General features: G+C 45.1%; 1 protein-coding gene across 2 annotated transcripts in view; it reads right to left on the bottom strand.

Moving 5' to 3' along the window:
• Positions 1–13,910, bottom strand: part of TBX20 (T-box transcription factor 20) — a 55,245-nt gene extending 41,335 nt beyond the window's left edge. The window contains exons 1-5 of one of the 2 annotated variants that reach the window (XM_026509119.4): positions 13,225–13,910; positions 9,651–9,906; positions 8,450–8,614; positions 4,600–4,708; positions 82–240 (exon numbers count right to left, since the gene is read on the bottom strand). In XM_026509119.4, the coding sequence (XP_026364904.2) occupies positions 82–240; positions 4,600–4,708; positions 8,450–8,614; positions 9,651–9,906; positions 13,225–13,351 (816 nt within the window). In that variant the 5' untranslated portion in view covers positions 13,352–13,910. The remainder of the gene's footprint in view (positions 1–81; positions 241–4,599; positions 4,709–8,449; positions 8,615–9,650; positions 9,907–13,224) is intronic. The other variant, XM_057304354.1, reaches the window with a different exon arrangement.
• Positions 13,911–18,513: the final 4,603 nt, after the last annotated feature.

Below are 18,513 nucleotides of genomic sequence, written 5' to 3' on the forward strand. Positions count from 1 at the left end.
TAGCCCTTCTCGCCAAGAAAATGAAAGCAGCTCCCAAATCTTTCCCTTATGTAGGAAACGAATGGTGAATGCTGAACTTACCAGCTGATTCTGGTAGGCAGTGACTGCTGTGAAAACGGTCTCTGGGAAGATGAATGTTCTGAATTCTTCAGACTTCAGATTGAGCAATGAGGCTGTGTGGTCTTTCTTCTTAATGATGTGCACCCGCGGCTGGTACTTGTGCATTGAGTTCAAAATGATCTATGATGAAGAGATGGGAAGTACTGAATTTTAAGTATTTATATTGCTAAACAGGCCGAAGTGCAATGAGGCAAAGAAAGAGCCATAAGATCTCAGCTTCAAATTCAAGCTTTAAGATCAGGATATACCCTTTCCATTCATCCTTTTCATAATGTGCTGCAGAGTCATAGCTGTGAAATCACATTTTATCAAAACAACTGTACACAATACAGGTTGTTTCAAGGGTCCTTTCTAAAATGATGGGGGGAGGAGGTGCCTGGGATGGAGCCCCATGTCGGGCTCCCTGCTCAGCTCAGCCCGGAGTCTGCTTCTCCCTCTCCCTCTGCCCCCGCCCCTGTGCACTCTCTCTCTCTCTCTCTCAAATTAAAAAAAAAAAAATCTTTAAAATGATGGGGGGAAAGTCATCTGAAGGATGTCGATTTTTTTTTTTTAATCAAGTCTTTAAAATATTTTTTGCTAGTCTGGTTAGACCAAAGGATGTACAGTCTAAATTTTCTAAAGTAAGAACTTATGTATTCTGGGAGGACAGATTGCTATTTATGGTTGGGGGAGACACAAAGAATTAAGAAAGGCTGTGTGGTATTAGACCTCAGTTAGAGTGCTAAACCCGTTACTTTCTAGCTCCTTTATTTTGAGCCAACCGATCTCACCTCTCCAACCTTGCTTTCTCCAATGCAAAAACATACCTCACAGAGTTGTAGGGAGGATTAGATGATGTAGCCCTTAAAAATTACAGAGCAAATAGGAAGTGCTCAGTAAACATGAACATTATTATTATTATTTGTTGTTATTGTATATATATAATATAACGTTATATTACTGTTATTATTATTACATCAATTCCTGGCTTCCAGTTATAAACCAAACGTGAATGACAGTGATAACCATCTTCCGTCCTATAGCTAGTAAAAGTTGCCCAATACTTAGAAATCATGAGCCTACTATGGTTGTTAACAAGGCAGTATTTTTCATGTATCTTTTCAATAAAATATAATGATTTGCCATTATGAAATCTGAGCAACAAAATTCACTTTTAGATGCAAAATTTTTCCATATCTTCCCCTCTGCCACTCAGACAGCTACCTAAACTGGTAAAACTGGATATGTCCTTCCTGGGATAACAGTGCCGACGCTATATGCCCTTCATCCCAAGGGCCTAGCAGAGAGCCTGGCTCTCAGGGGAGGCATGTGATACATCCTGTGGCAGGAGCAGGGTCAATGGCATGCAGTGTCGTTGCAACTAACGGCTCCCCTGTTTTCTTGGCTAACATGGGTGTGGTCGATGAGCATTTTTGCTCGTTGACTTTAACAGAGTTAAATACTAGTCACTGTGGGATGACTAATATAGAATCAGTCTCTCCCTGTGCTGAGATGTAAGCCAACTTAAAGTTACAGGGCATTAACTGGCATTGAATTTTGAACACGCCATCCTCCTGAATAGGAATAACTAAAACAAATGAGAGCTTCAAATGAGTTGAAGTAGACTTAAAAAAAAAAAAAAGTCATCTCTTTATATAATGTGTTTATTTCAAGGAGTTCAAAATATTTATGGTCACTCATAAAACTGGAATAAACTCAAAGTGACAAAAGTAAACTTCTAACACTGATATAAGAAAAAACCTGAGCATTCATTATACGTGGTACTAACAGTTAGAAAGAATTTTCACACATACACACACATATACACACACAATGGAAAAAGCCCTAAGCTTTACATAATGTCCCCTCTCCCCTACTTACACCATCTCAAGGTCAATTTCCTTCGGGAAAGGGTGCCAAAGAAACTCAAACCTCAGACTGAATCTCAGCCCCCTTGACTCTCTGCTCAAGACCTCATGGGGCTAAGGAACACTAATAGAAATGTCAACTTTGCTTCACTGAATAAATAAATTCCCTGAAGTAAAAAATTTTCTTGTTATAAAATGAAAAATGCATCCATAAGAAGGGCTTCTCCAGAACTAATTCAAAGAACTTGGCTGAACGACACAGGATCTAAAAATCTTTCCTTGTAGTTTTCAGAACACATTATTTATGGTGACAAAAGGTTATATTAAAGCTAAAATGGATATTAACAACCACCTAAGACTAAATAATTTGTCAAGGTCTAATCCTGCATAACCAGATGAGAAGTCAGAGCTCCTAAAATACAGCTTGCTTCTATTTCTACCCATGAAGTTGATATTAAAAGGAAAACATATTAATTCTGGACAGCTGAGCTCAAAATGAATTCTCAAGTCTTTCTGGAAAGACCCAAATAGTGCTTCTAAAAGCTTCACGTAAGGGCATCTGGGTGGTTCAGTTCATTAAGCATAGCAGGGAGATCAGGAGAAGAAAGGGAAGAATGAAGGGGGGGTAAACAGAAGGCGGAATGAACCATGAGAGACTATGGACTCTGGGAAACAAACTGAGGGCTTCAGAGGGGAGGGGGGGAGGGGGATGGGCTAGCCTGGTGATGGGTATTAAGGAGGGCATGTATTGCATGGAGCACTAGGTGTTATGTGCAAACAATGAATCATGGAACACTACATCAAAAACTAATGATGTACTGTATGGTGACTAACATAACATAATAAAAAAAATTTTTAAAAAAAGGCATCTGCCTTCGACTAAGGTCATGATCTCAGGCTCCTCAGATAGAACCCTGTGTCAGGTTCCCTGCTCAGCGGGGAGCCTGCTTCTCCCTCTCCCTCTGCTGCTCCACCTGCTTGTGCTCTCTTGCTCTCTCTCTCTCAAATAAATAAAATCTTAAAAAACAACAACCACAACAACAACTATTCCAGGACTTTCTTCAACGTTTTAAAAAATAATAATAAAATTAAAAATAAATAAGTAAAAGCTTCACATACGGAAAATACCACAACCATAAAAAATTTTGTTTCTCCCTGCAAAGATTTCAATGGAGTCAAGAAATTTTAATATGAATCATAATATGAATTATAATTCATATGAATTTAATATGAATTAATTTAATATGACATTAAGAATGATCTGGCCTGCAGAAAATGTCTCCCAGATACTTCATCATTTTTAACCTAAAAAAAAAAAAATCTATCAATGAAAACGTCTTTTTAAAAAAGCAGAAAAAGACAATTATCCCAACATTCTTAAAGATAAAAGTCAATTATCTTTTCCAATACATAAAATAACAGAAACCTATTAACCTATTTGCAACATCGCAACAGTACCACTAGCAGAATCGTGAGTTAACCTGGTTACTCTGATTTGGTCATGATAAACAAGGCCTCTTGCGGGCAAATGGGTGGTGGCAACGCCTAAAGTGATTTATTTGGTTCCAGTTTCAATCAAACCATTTGAAACCATTGGCTAGAACTCTCTAATTCACATCTACTTATAGCCATCCTTTTTGAGAAATGTTCTGAACTGCTAAATTGCATAGATCCAATAAAAACTAAAACCTTGAGTAACAAGAGTTTTAATTAAGGGGTAAGAGAGAGAATAATTATATCAAAATATCTAAGCCAAGGGAAGCAACCAATGAAGTGCCAATGTGATTTCTGACAAATGGCGGCAAAAAAACAAAGAAACAGTCCTCTCCTTATCAAAAAGAAGTATGCAAGTCTAAAGTTTTCTTAGCATAAAATCTAAAACAATTTTTATATAAATCTTTTAGAGCATGGAATAACATCATTGTTCCTTACAAAGCAGACTTATCAAATGTGTAAAGGCCTGTGTCAATGGCTATTTATGCTGTTAATTATTGATATGGACTCAGAATTCCAATTTCTCTTTTTCCATATTTTGATGAACTCCTTATGACACAAAATCATATTGCTTTGTTTTTAATTTCAAGATTTCTCTGTGCTTTAATATTCATAAGACTCTCTACAATAGGGGTACATAATGAGTAAAGAGCACTTCCCCAAATTTATTTGGACACAAAACCCTTTTGTTCTACCGTGTCTCACATGAACAAGCTCTACAAAACACACTTGGGGAAATCCCCAGAGGAGATGTCAGCCCCATTTCCTTTACACTGGGGTACCTAATATACCACGGACAGAAATCAGATGTTTAACCCAGGAACTATCATAGCCTCCAGAATGCCCGTTCCCTTTGTGTAGCTGGTGCAGTAGTAAAGTAGTTGCAGTCAGGAAATTCACAGTGCCGAAGGTTCCAGACCCTCTTGCACAGAAATGGCATACAGCACCCCTGTAAGTGACCTCTTGAGAAGAGCAGTCGGGGTTCGCGGAACAGCACGTGAATGTTCTCACAGAATGACTGAGAGATGGAAGATGGGATGGGGAGGGGGCGGGAAGCAGAGACTGAGACCGAGGAAGTTCTGAGGGACTTCTCCATTCCATCCCAGGGAATCCACATAACCCAGGGCACTGTACTTACATGGCCATGCTGATCCAGTTCATTGTTGGTGAGTTTCACCTTCTCAAAGGACACCATCTGCTTGAGGAGCTGCTCACCAGTGAAAGGGGAGTCTGGGTGCACATACAGCCTAGGAAAATTAGGAGCAAATGTTACTGAGACATCTTTAAAAATCTGTTCTCTGGGAGTTGTAAAATATTCTGATTCTAAAGGAACACAAAAACCTCATATAAATGGTGAGTTTTATTTGCCCCAGATAATCTCAAATTTAATAATATAACAGTATCAAAATAACTCTAAAACATCTAAATATGTGTTCTTCATGTACCAATGATCTAGTAAATTTTCTATTGTCTGCTCAGCAAGCCATTTTTAATTTTAAAATTTAAAATTAAAAATTAATTTTAAAAATTAAAAAATTTTTCCATTTTTCTAATCAACTATTGGCCTGCTTCAGTAAAATACAGAATTTTACTACTGTTGTAGGTATTTTCAAGAGAGAGACTAGTTTCTACTAATTGTATAATGAGTTCCTAGTATAAATACTGCTAAAAAGCAAGGAAGGCATAAAGAATTGAAGAGGAAACAATTCTAGAGAATCCACCCGTTTACACTTGAAGACGACTCAGTTTCAAGTTCACAAATACAAGACAAAGTAATTTTAATACAGCAACCTGGCTAACTTTTCATAGTCCCCAGACCACAGTCTGTTGCTCCTTCCACTACCTTAAATACTACTACTTTCATCTAGTTAAGTGCCCACTAAAGAACAGTGAAAATAAGCTGGGTAAACCTCAAATTATTCAGTGCATTTATTCATAAACAGCTTATGGGGGGGAGAAAAACCTCTGATGGGAAAAAATGTTTTATCAAGTATTTATCATTTATTGATCAGCTGCTATGTGCAAGGCAATCTTTTCCTCACAGTTAAATGCAGGCCATCCGTTCTACCAGCAAGTATTACACAAAGCCCAACTCTTTGTAAATTCTAATCCTGGTATCCATTCGACATAAGCTTTTCTGAAGTCAGGGGAGATTACAGAACTCATGAAAATGAGAGGGAAATATCCCTGATTTAATAGGATAAATCCTTTTATCCATTTAACAGGTTATTTATATCTCAATTTTATATAGGATCCTTATAACTTTAATTAAACATAAATATTATGGTTTGGGTTCAAAGTCAGGGGGAAAAGTCACAAAATATTTTTCTGCAATACTTATGGAAAAAAACCCAGGAAGTCTGTGTCATGCTTTGTCACAAAGAGGACTAAGAACAAGGTGCCCATGCTGATGTGCTAAAGCCCGCCAGAAGCAAAGCACAGAAAAGGCACTAGAAAGTCTTACTAGACCCATAGAACTGTAAAGGCTTTAGGTGTGTGTTTGTCTTCCTGTTTGTTTTGGAGGAGTGCTCGAGAATGCCTTTCAATTGAAGTATTCCTTGAAGACACAACCATAGTGCCATTTCAAGTACACCCCTCCAAGACCAGAACTTCACACGTGCAATGGTTTTACATCCTACCTACTCCGCCAAAAAAGTTTCCAAAAATATTTAAACTCCTAGAAACTCATGAAATGTTCCCTCTTTATCAACTCAGCATGTGTAATCACATTAATAAATTCTCAGTTACTTTAAAGACAACGAAATGTCCTATATGAAAACACAACATTATTTTAGATAATGTCTTGCCCGTTGTTGAGGTCAAATGATATCGTCAAGTATTATTTCTTCTGATTAGGAACAACTTTCGTCTGAAATAAAATGTTGCAACAAGAACCACATCAATACAAAAACGATCACCTCTGGGGGACCTGGGTGGCTCAGTTGGTTAAGCATCTGCCTTCTGCTCAGGTCAAGATTGGGCTCAAGCCTCATTGGCTCCCTGCTCAGCAGGGAGCCTGCTTCTGAACCCTCTCCTCCCAGCTCCTGCTCTCTCTTGCTATCTCTGCCTCTCTCTCTCAAATAAATAAAATCTTAAAAAAAAAAAATCACCTCCCGTATTCCTCACCTTTCCCTTATGGAGCTATGAAATATAGTGCTATTTTTTAATAATGATAATAAAGAATATTTGCTTAAATTATCTAGCGTATTTCTATCCTGTAACACACTAAACATTTTTATCTAATATCAATATAAATAAACTGAAGTAAGATGAATGAAAAAGCATACAGGAAGCCCCTCCTCTCTCAAGTCCCGCAGGACTTAAAATTCCAGCAATAGCTTAAACATGCTTCAGTTAAGATAGTGTATTGGTACGTGCTTTCCTTCTCCAACCAGAACAGATCAGTAACATAAACAAGGCATGTCATATTTCCAAAGTCCTGCTGGCCTGCACCAGTTCCCCATACCTTCTGATAGGAAGAAAACATATGCTAAATAAGAGCGATTAACTTCTTAAAGGAAAGACTTTGGGGGAGGGGGAGAGGATTTGCTTATAAAAACGGTTAGGAATCTGCTAAAATACTTGTCTCTCTTCTTTCTTTCTCTCATCTAAAAAGATTTTGGAAAGTTTGGAAGGAAGCTTGAGAGTAATGTGAATCAGCTCTTTAACAATAAATAGTAAAGAATACTAATTATAAACTACTATAAACTGGTGAATCTTGCTCAATTTTAAAAAAATGGGTATAACATTTTTTTTTTAAGAAGTTCTTAGCCCTGTTGTTATTTAATATACTGATTTGTAAGGGTTGGGAAGATGTCCTTCCTAGTCTGTTGTGGGAATGGAAAACTCTTGAGAGGCTTCTTTTAATCTCTTCTCCAGTGTATTTAGCAGACCGTAAGCTCAGTAATGTGATTAACGACTAAGTAAGCTTAATATTCCATCTGAACTAGTATGTGTAAATTGTCTGTGTTGGTTCTGTGTCTTGACTAAAACTCCACACTCAATACTTACAAAGAACCAGCCATAACTTCAAAGTTCCTCAATCTGTACATGTAAATAAATTCTTCATTCTGGTAATGAATTTCCAGCCAATTACAAAACTTAGATAGTCATAAAACAACTTAAAAACAGTAAGTCTTGGTTTTAGAACCCTAAATGTAAAGGCTGCTAATACCCTTTGTTTGTATTAAAGTATGCAGTTAGGTTCCTATAACTTCAGCTGCTACTTTTTGCATAAACTAATACACGCTCTTTTTTTCCCCTAGAAGGCTCATTTGGGGAAAGCAGCCACAATAAAAAACAGCATGTGATTTTTTTAAACAGGGTTCTCCTTTTTGAAAGACATTATTACCAATGAATTGCACAAAAATAAACGTATATGAGCCCTAACATACTGAGTAATGTTTCCTGTAAAAGACTATTAACCTGATGTTGAATTACATCCATCTACTGAAGTGACTATGGAGAAGGGGGAAAAAAGAGCTCTTCCTACTTAAAATGTCTGAGTCCTTTGGTCAAAAACAACCACATTCCACCAAAATGACCTTTATTGTGTACAGATATAACCATATGATTTAAAAATATTTACTATAAGCAACCACTTTACTGAAATGCACTCTTCTAAAAAGGATTTTTAGGGCAACCGCTTCAGCGTTAGGTGTATTCAGTGTGGTATTAAGTAACCAACTAGAAATGATGGGTGCCCTATGAAATGGGTCCGGATTTCTAAGGAATATTCTAACTGAAATTAGGAAAGTGTGGAAATGAATTATGAGAAAGATAAAATTAAAGACAACATTCTGTGCCTGCAAACTCTGCCTTTCTCAGATAGTTTGCAGAGTCAATCCTGGAGCCTCTGCACTTGGAATGCTTTCTACCAGAGCACACCACTGTGAAAACACATCTGCTTGAAATGCAACCAGCCAGAGACATTCTGCTCTCCGGGTTAAGACGCATTTTGCTCTGCCCAAAAATCTGGAGGCACAAACCTGGCTGGCAGCGGCGGGTCTGCCTTGCCAGCCACCAGCCAGGAGGACCGGTGGTAGGCGTAGCGGTACCTCTTGTTGTCCACGGGGACGATGTCCATCAGGACTATGTACTTGGCCTCAGGATCCACGCCCGAAAATGACACTCGGATGGTGGGAAACATCCTCCTAACACAGGGAAACAAAGAGAATCGGCCAGAGCTCATACTGCCGAAGGAGCCCACCGAATTAAAGAGGGAGGTCCTACCTGGCCCCCAAATCCTTTTGTGTTTCCACCAAGATGTGAATTCGGAGACCTTCCTTCTCTCAAGCATAGATAATTTTAGGTATCACCTTTGCAGGAGTCCTCATTGCTAGGTGAAAAGTTTTGTTTTGTTTTCTAATACCCAAAGGTCTGCGATTAGGGAAAATCCTATCTTCTATTATCAAGCCTGTTAGGCTCCCAGACCAAAGTTTCTGCAGCGGACCGAGTCGCCCAGTCTCCTAGGGTTGCGGAGAGAAAACTCGCCCCAGCCACAGAAATCTAGGGTGGGGTCGGGTTTCTGGAGACCCTGCAGGTATTTCCCAGAGTCCAGAGAGCTGGGGTGACAAGGGCTGCCATCTGCCACCAACCTTTAGAGTCTCTGCCCCAGGACTGGGGAGCCGCCTGCACCCCGGGGCTTCTGCCCCACCCCCTGCCTGCCCAGCTACAGCAACGGGGAGCCCGTAGCACCAGCACTCCATCCTACACAAAGTGTGGTCATTTCAAATTTCATCCTGCACCGGTTTTAATTTCAGTTTTTAATGAGAACTGGCGGCTTTTGCAAATTGAGGCCAATAAAGGGAAGGAGCTACCGGCCTCGCTCCAAGCAGCCAGCAGCCCGCCCTGCACTCCCAGCATGAGTTCCCGCTTCCATCCAGAAGCCAGCCCCGAAGACCAAAGCCCTCTCAGACTGCAGCGTCCCAAGATCACTGGTCCCTGAACCCCTTTCATCAAGGCCGAGGTGGGGTTTTTCATGGACAGATTCGGAGAAAGCAGATGCTCAGACAATCTGCTTCAGCAGTTCCTTCCAAAAGCAAGCCAGTGGAAAGAAGCCCTCATTAAACGAAGCTTCCTCTCAGTGCTGTGGATTCGTGGGGTTTCAGCCAGTGCCTGGCAACACCCTGGGCCACCCAGGGCACCATTCTCACCACCCCACCCTTCACACAGCAAGGCCCCCGCTACCTGCCCGACTTGGTGATGATCATCTCTGTCCCCAGCTCGTGGAATTTGTCCCAGAGCTCCTTGGTCTCCAGGCTGCAGGCAATTTTGGCCATTTCCTCACTGGGGATGATGGGGGTGGTGGGGATCAGCGGCTCAGTACACAGAGAGGAGGAGGCTGGGCTGCTGCTGCTGCCCCCACCACCAAACTCCCCGTGAGCATCCAGGCTGGTCAGTTCGCCCAGGGGCTGGGCACACGATGACTTCTCAACAAATTGTTCTGCAGGCAAAGAGAATGGAGGATGACAGCTGACGCTGTCAAGCAAAGATACAGGATGGGGAACAACGCAACTAAAATAGGTTCTGGACTGGACTTTGGAAAAGTTAAGTTCAGAAACTCCAGGAAGGCAGTGATAACCCATCAATAATATATATATATAGTTTACTGAACCCAGTGAGTTCTAGAACTAATAGCTTATTACTACTATTATGAAAGCCACTTTGGGGACTAAAAATGTAAGGAGTGGATAAAGGGAAAGGAGGTGGTCATAAAGATGAAAAGTAACTATTCCTGTTGTCATCCCTCTCACGTTCTAGACTTTGCCGCTTGTAGGATCCGGTGCCAGTCCTTCCTGACCACCAGGAGAGACTTTTCTCCAGGGAGACCAAGGGAATGAAGAGATCAGGACCTTCCTTACTTTGACAGAAACTTTCCCTTCCGTCCTGAGCCTTCTCTCCATAAGAAAAAACTGAAAAGTGGAGGGGAAGTGGAGGAGGGGAAGTGGAGAAAAGTGCAGATGTGGTTGAAACAAAAAAATTAAGTTACTTCACTTCTCTGCCTGGCTCTCCGTTTTCTAGACTTGGTCGATATGACGGCATTTCTACAATATCCCTCCCAGCCTGAGATCTTATGAAAGGCTCTAACATATCACAGAAGTGAGCTCCCCAGGCCATTTTGGGAACTAGCAGGAAACAATTGCTTGAGGGCAGTGTGTGTATTTTTCTCTCAAAAAGGTCCTGGAAGTAAGGAAAACAACCCCAATTCCAGGTTAGCAGAGTATTAAAGTAGGAAGAACGCCATCCACCATCAGGCTGGAATACCACTGCCTCTGAACCAAACATTCTCCTCCACAGCTGATAAGGGCCTAGGACTACACCAGTCACTTTGATGGAATACAGGGGGACTTTTGTAATTGTCCCAATTATCTTGCATCCCTTAAAAAAGAAACTACTTGAATCCGCAATGTGAAACTGATCTCTAAACAATTCTGTTCTGAGTGCCCTCAAGGAATTGAAACAAGTTCTAAATGTAGGTATATACATATATATGCTGTACATCATATAACATATTTTATTTCCCATATTTCTCCTTGACTTGGGGGCAGGCAAGCAGGAAACGGAATTTTTTTTTTACGTTTTCTTCTCTTACAATAATAATCCAACTCATTTAAATTAAGGATAACCCAATTAATTATCTCAGCCTTATATTTTCAAATTCCAAGAAAGAGAAGTATGCCATGGCACAATCTTATTTGCAATGAATATTTTCAGAAACACATTCATACAATGTCTTTATAAGGAATCAACAAGTAGCCTCAGAAATTTTCTTATTTTCTGACAACTGAAACAGGCAAAGTACCTAAGCCCCAGACTAATGACCGTCAGAGCTGGAAAGTAGAGGAGGAAGAAAATGATACAGAATTGATCTAACACAATGTTACATGTCGACTGTATCTCAATTAAAAAAAATTTTTTTAAAGAAATGTTCTAGTGGTCTAAGGCAGTTCTTCTAAATAGATTCAGTGTGTTTAAATGGGCAAGCATGAGACATTTTCAAGTCCCCACCCCACAGCTGCTTCAACATCTCTCTCATGTTCCAAAGTACCACATTCGCTCTGTAACAGAACCTCTAGGTGTTTCTCTTGCAGGAGTCCTCGGCTTATTGTGCTCTGTTGCACTGGCCTGTGGAAAGGACGAAAATGCCTTCTGGTTCTTACAGAGCCTGTCTCGAAAAGCCCAGGGGAGGGATGCTCATTTTACAGACTGTGTGTGTTTGCGGTGGGGGAGAGGGGATGGCTTTATAGTTTAGAATTTAGATAGAAGGTGAATATTCTCAGGAAAAGAAACAGAAAAGAAAGCAATACTGAAATGAGGTGAAAATGGCAAGTTTCCCAGTCTGCTGTCTGTAATTCTGACAGGAATTTTAACCCCAAGTGCTCTTTTCCTGCTAGCTACCAAACTGTGATGGCGGTGTTTATAAAGAATTCAGAGGCCCTCTAAATGGGAGTGGGTAATGTCGGGCAGTCTCACAAATATAACTGTGAAATTGATGGTTAATATTTCTGTAAAGAGTTAGGCTTTCATTGGTTGTTTCCATATTTTCTTGGCAGGCTTAGATTTCGGCAGGAGGGCAGGTGGGAAGAACCAGGGTAAGGGAGTGAAAACCTTAGAGGGGAGAATTTTTGACATTATATTTTCTGGAGATCTTCTGGTTTCCTTTTCCTTGGCTCAAAGCTTGGATTTTAGCTCTTTCTTTCCTCTCTGCCTGGCCCTCTTATTTTTCATCTCTAACACTTTGTCTTTCATACTAGGATTGTTGTTTCAGATGTGAGATGTTACAAGTATTAGAAAGGACAGGGAGAAAGAAAGAAAACACTGGGGAGAGTTAAAAAAGAAATATTACCCTAAGTTTGCTATTTGATGTTTCTCACCATTTTAGGGCATCAGATGATCAGGATGTGGAACAATTATTTCCCCAGGACCCAAGAGGTGATGATAACACCTCTTTCTCTGTCAATTATAAAGGGACTTTGAAACACTCAAGTCCAGCAGTTTCTTTCCCACACAGTTCACTTGTGCTCGGGGAACATAATCCTTATTTTCCCTTTACTCTGAGCCTAGTGTCTTCTATAAATGGTAAAGGTTGTTAAATAAACAGTATAGCTAAAAGTTGAGGAATTTGGAAAATGGTTACTGGCTAATGTTTTTGCCAACCTCCACTGAAAATGATGGCAGCTATAAAACGATGTCTCACTGATAAGTCTGGAGCTTCTGTGAAGAAAATGGTTCATGTGGGGAGAAATGGCTTTTTCTACAGCACTTGACAGTGTCTTTAAGGAGCTGATTCTGTTTAATCTGTTGAAGTCAGAGGAAAAACAAAATTCAACTAGTTTCTTGTGAATCGGTTAGTCTCCTTGGTATCAAATGCAGACGCAGGTGTTACACGTATGGTAAATTCTGTTGAGTCTTAAAAGGGGTTAATAATTATTTATCCCTGACTGTTTTTATCCCAACAAAGTTGCACACACTCTCCTACGTACAACTTGAGACGGGGATTCTAGAGGAATGGGTAAGGAAAGTGGCTAGCGCATAGAGGAGACGCGAAATCCGCTGTCCGTGAAGCCCCTAAAGAAAATTTGGGAGGAAAAGGAAAGAATCCCCCACCCCTAGCGTCGGGCCCCTGGCCTAGGATCAGAAGCTGCCTCGAGCAGGGAAAGGCCACCCTCGCGAGCCTCCCGCAGGCAGGGGACCGAGGGACAGACAGAGGAGGAGCAGCCCCGCCCCTGCCCACGGCTGACAACCAGGCAGCCGGACTTACCCAGAGGTTTGATGGTGTTCTCGGTGGCCTCCTTCTCTTTGGAGCCGCCGCTCGACATGAGCGCGGCGATGGAGAAGGCGTTGGCCCGGGAGGACAGCTGTGGCTTGGGCGACGCCGTGAACTCCATGGCCCCCAGCGCGCGGTCCTGGCCACGGACTGGGCCTGCCGAACTGCCGTCCAGCTTCCCCAAGGGAGACAAAAACCGACACACAGCGCAAAGTTTCCAAGTGCAATCTCAGCGGAGTCGGGAACTCCAGATGAGTCAGCCCCAACCTCCCAAGAGCTCCACACTGGCCTCTGTCCCTCACCGCAAAGCCCTCCAGCCCCAGAGACTTCGAACCAGCCGGAGAGGACAGGAGGGGACCAGTAGCGGGCTCAACCGGGTGCGCGAACACTGGGGCGCTCCGCAGGACCTCGGGCTGCGCCGCCGGAAGGTGGAGACGAGCATCGGACGCGCAAAGCCCAGGGGTCTTGCCGCACCGCCTCTGCGTCCTTCCTCCCTCCACTCGCTGGGAACAGCCGGAGCAGCCCAAGCTGCAAGAAGGTGACGACCGGCGGAGCGCCGCTGCGAGGGAGCGGACGCCAAGGAGCGCGAGCGCAGGCGTGCGGAGCACGGCGCGGCGCGGAGGACACTGCGCCCGGGCGCTCCCAGCCCTGCGCCTTAATTTGCTGGCGGCAGCTATCCCGGCGGCCCGCAGCCAGTCAGCGCCTCTCCACGTCACCGCTTCCTGATTCCGCCGCCGGGGGCGGGGCCGCGGGCTGGGCAGGGAGGGCGCGTCCCGGGCGCGGTTCCCGCACCGCCTCGCGCCGCTACTGGCCGCGAACCTGGCGCCCGTTCGGAAAAAGTGTCACCACCACGCTGCCGCAGATGCCCCTAGCCTGGTCTCCAAGTCCCGGGGCGGAAGGACGTGCGTGCGGTCGGGAGCGGGTATTTTTGAAGCGGCTAGGAAGCGGGATTCTGGGAGTGGCCCGGTGCGGGAATCTAGACCAGGGGTAGCCTGAGGGAGTTCCTGCTTCTTCCATTCTTTTTCTTCCCAGTGCTCAAAGTTCCAAAAGAAAATTGGGAAGCTCTAAGTAGAGTGGAAACCGGCGCCACAGACCCAGTACCTAACGGGCCTGATCCTATTCGCGGGACAGCTCCCAGGGCTGGTCCCCTCACTCGTTGGGCTCCAAAATCTGTCTGCTTGGCAGGCGTACTGGAGAGACACAGCCCTGCGAAGGATATGCTAAGGGAGGGCTGCGAGCGTTTGGCAAAGGATGCTGCTTTCAGAACCACGGCTTCTGCTGCACACCAGTGCGCCACTTACCCTGGGTTCCTGTTCCTGAAAGGGACTCCGGAGAGTGGGGCCTCCACGAAGGGAAGGCTTGGGGCGGGCGCGGTGCCGGAGTCGCGGCACCCTGCGGGGACCACGCGACGCGCAGTGGAAGAGAGCGAGATTTACAGCGCCTGAGCTCGGTAGACGTGGACTCTTCAGCCTCCTTAAACTGGGCTGCGACCAGGACTTCCCACGGCCTTATGGGGGTCGTCCTGTTGGCCCTGTTCAGCTTGAATAACTCAAATTCTCCGAATTCGCAGGGTAATCCGCTTCACTCGGAGCCGTGTAAACTCAGGCTGACACACACACTCAAGTTGTACATGTAAATATTTGCGCTCCTTTCCAACCAGTCGGTCTGGCGATTAGGAGCCTCTTGGTGGGTCTTAAAATTTAAAAGAAAAAGAAGACAGCTTCCATTTCCCACCAGCCCTATTCTCCCTTCCCTGCAACCCTGCTGCACCAGCCTCCTGAAATAAACTTACGGGAAAAAAGCTAAAAAGTCAAAAGTTGAGAACTTTTATGAAAGTGAAATGATGACATCCGGGAGAATCGTGATTTAAACCACTCTTGCCAATGCGTTCAATGGTTTCTAACAAGGTGCTGCATGCAGGTGACTAACAAACACATTCTGCTGTCAGTCTCCAGGTACAAAGTGCAGATGTGCATATATTTGGGGAAATTCGTAAAATCATAGGCTTTATTGCTGGAAGGGGTTTACACTGTCCTGTAGCCTATCTCCATTTGCTTTTGAGAGGGAAACACCAGGTACGGCTTGGCAGGGGCACGTCTCCTCTCCAATCGGCCCAGCCAGCTAGAGGCAGACCCCAGCACCAGACCGGGCACTCCAGGCCACCGTCTTGGTCACACCCTGGCCCTGCAGTTGTGCCTGGGCTGCGGTATTAGAGCTAACTCCGGCTGAGAGCAGAGGGCTCTCAGATTAAACCTCAGGAAAAACAGAGGCTAAGCCAACTGGGTGTGCCTAAGGATCAGTTTCCATTCTTGAGCCCTTACTCTTTGCTGTTTTTGGACAACTCAGACCCTCCGTTGTTGTTGAAGATCACGTCGCCGCCCCAACACATACCCCATCTCAATGCAACAGTGACATTTCCCTCTTGAATGTAAGGCACATACTGGTTCCTTTCCCGTCTCAGAAAGGGAGATTTCTGACAAGAGAGTTTTTTGTTTGTTTTTAACTTTATATCAGAGTGAGGGTGATGTCATGGTTAGTCTAGAGCTTAAAATATGCTTCAAATGATGAAGATCTTTTTGCTGGTTTTAGTTTTCAAAAACTTACAGAATTATACCTCAATTTTTATAAACTTGCCATTACATTTCTACACAGAGGAAACATCGTTTCTTTTCATAATTATCCTAATAGTTTAGAATGGAATTTGAATAATTTCATGACAGGGTCATTTTTGGAAAAATTGGCCCAGCGAGGGGCAAGCCGAGTTGCCCCCAATCAGCCTCCACTTCCTTTTCCAATTGTCACCGCGGTAGCCCGGTTCTGAGTCTCTTGTGGGCAGGAACTCCGACTATTCATCGTATTAAAGGTAAAACAGGAAGCACAAAAAGTTAAATGAACGCGCGGAGGCAGGAGGCAGACCAGAGGAATGGAAAAGGCCACTTTAAACAAATCTGGGCTCTAGAGGTGAGCCGTTTGGGGACCCCTAACAAGCTATGCATCTTGTTGGTGTTGAAACCGTGGCAATAAAATGTATACGACAACATAATTATGGGGGGGGCATACCGTCCCTTCTCTTAGATTTATTGCCTTTGCAAATCAATATGATGGTATAAAAACGGGAAACCGGTGCTTGGCAGAGAGATGCTGTCAAAGCGTGATTCGAAGCCATCCCGAAGCTGGGAGCGCTGAAGTTCAAAACCTCAGTGTTAGCGCGGGTCAACAGGTAAAGCCACCACGGGGGTTGGAACAAAGCAATCACATTAACACTTCCCTCCAGGCCCTGTTCAGGCTGAGGACAGGCGGGCGGGGGCTGCTTTCGGATGCGGGAACGTGCAACCGGACTTGGAGAAGGGTTTGAATCTTGACTTTAGACCGCTTTAGCCCTAAGACTTTGTGTAGGTTATCTAAACCTCTCAAAGCCTCAGTTTCACCATCTACATTAAATAGGGCCAATAATTTATTCCTCCCTGGAAGATGGCTCTGTGGATTCATGAGATAACGTGTGTAAAGCCCCTAAGCCATAACTAACCTTAACACCAATGTAAGTAAAACATAAGTACAGAATTTTATTATATTTAAATTTTGAACTGCAGCTTCGAGATCGTAGAGATGTATTTCTCGCACACGCTTGTCGAGTTAACTGTATAGACAGTTTTGGAATGTGCGCAGAGGAGTGGAGTCACATGGTGATAAGGAGCCCTTCCTTACATCGCGTTAGACTTTGGAGCCTAAGAATTAAACTTTTTGGTTATACGTCTGAGTTTGGTTATACGGAGTTCGGAGGACTGGAAGTTGTCTCCCTATACATTCCACACTTTCAAATTCCCATTTGTAGTCTCCGGAACTCAGAAGTTAGTGGTCCCAGAGAACAGCCCAGGAAGTAATTGGTTTCCCGCTTTTGGCCAAAGATCCCTCGCTTAACGAATGCTAACGCAGAACCCTCCGCCGACAGCGGCTGGGACCCGTCCGCTGCTGATTTCGCTCACCCGCGGCCAACACCAGGAGCGAGAGCTGCGCCAGCGCGGCGGGACCGGGTGCCAGACCTAGAGGGCCGCAGTGCACCCGAGGGTGACAGAAGGAGAGAAGGTGAGAAAAGAGACCTGTTTCTGGGCACACGGGCAGCTACTCGCGAACTTGGGCCGAGATCCGGTCCCCATCCTCCTTTCCTCTCTTTCTGGTAAATGCGTTAAAAGCGACAGTAATGGTGCCTTTGGATTCCTCAGTTCGGTTTGCGGAACAGAAAAAGTCCCGAAGCAGCGTGGGGAGCGCGACCGCAGCCCCGGGAGGCCGCCGCAGCACGTCCCCGGGGAGAGGGGCGCGCGTCCCCGCGCCCGAGAGGGAGCGCGCGGCGAGGCTTCGGATTTCGACCGCTTGGCTGGAGGGCTGCGAGTCCTAGCCTTTCCTGGAGAAGTCCGGGCCTTGGCTCAGACGCACACGCTGGCGGGGTTAAGTTTTCTTGAACCCAAATGGTCCCCTTTGAAGCGCCCCTCCAACCCAGGCCCCAAGAACGGGCCTGGAGAGGCCAGGCCTTCGGGCCCACGCCGGAGGCCCCCAGGCCTGGTGCTCGAGGCGCCCTCGCCCACCTCAGGCTTTAAGGGCAAGGCAAAGATCAGCTCCTCAAGGGGTGCGACCGGAGGTTGTCATCTGTTTGGTCCCAGGTGGTGTGCGTGTGCGCGCTTTTGGTTCGGGACTTCACACTCGCTCCCGCCAGCGGGACCCAGGAAAGGGCTGTCTTGTGCATCCGGGGAAGGACGTGCCCATCTTTAGGGCCCGTGTTCTCAGGTGGTGAAAGGAAATCCTTTGCGGCCCGTGGTACTGCGACGTTACCCCGCCGCACCCGGCTTGCGGAGGCCTGCCGCTGTGGGTGCCCGCCGCTCTTTACCACCCCGGGCCTCCCCCAACCCGGGTTTTCACCAAGCGGCTCCCCCCACCCTCCCCAGCCTGGGGCCAGAGGTCAGGCGTGGGGCCTCAGATATTCCTCACAGGATGCTCCCTCAGGGCCTCGACCCTCCGGATCCTCGTCCCCCATAAGCTCGCAACTGCAGGGGTGAGCCCTCAGCGCCCCCGCCCCCGCCCTTCCCCTGACCAGAGAAGAACCCGTGCACTGGAGTTGGGTGCAAAACTCTCATCTGATCCTAAGACCAGCGCAGAAAGATTAGTCCTGACGCCGCGGGGGCGAGGAATCCAGACCCACTCTCCCCCTCCCCTTCACCTTCTTTTCTCCTCCTCCCCGAATGCTCCCGCCTTCCTCCGCCAATGCTCCTCCGAGGCGGTCGCGGTCTTTCC

The sequence above is a fragment of the Ursus arctos genome, unplaced genomic scaffold (assembly GCF_023065955.2).
Source record: "Ursus arctos isolate Adak ecotype North America unplaced genomic scaffold, UrsArc2.0 scaffold_3, whole genome shotgun sequence".
NCBI lineage: Eukaryota > Metazoa > Chordata > Mammalia > Carnivora > Ursidae > Ursus > Ursus arctos.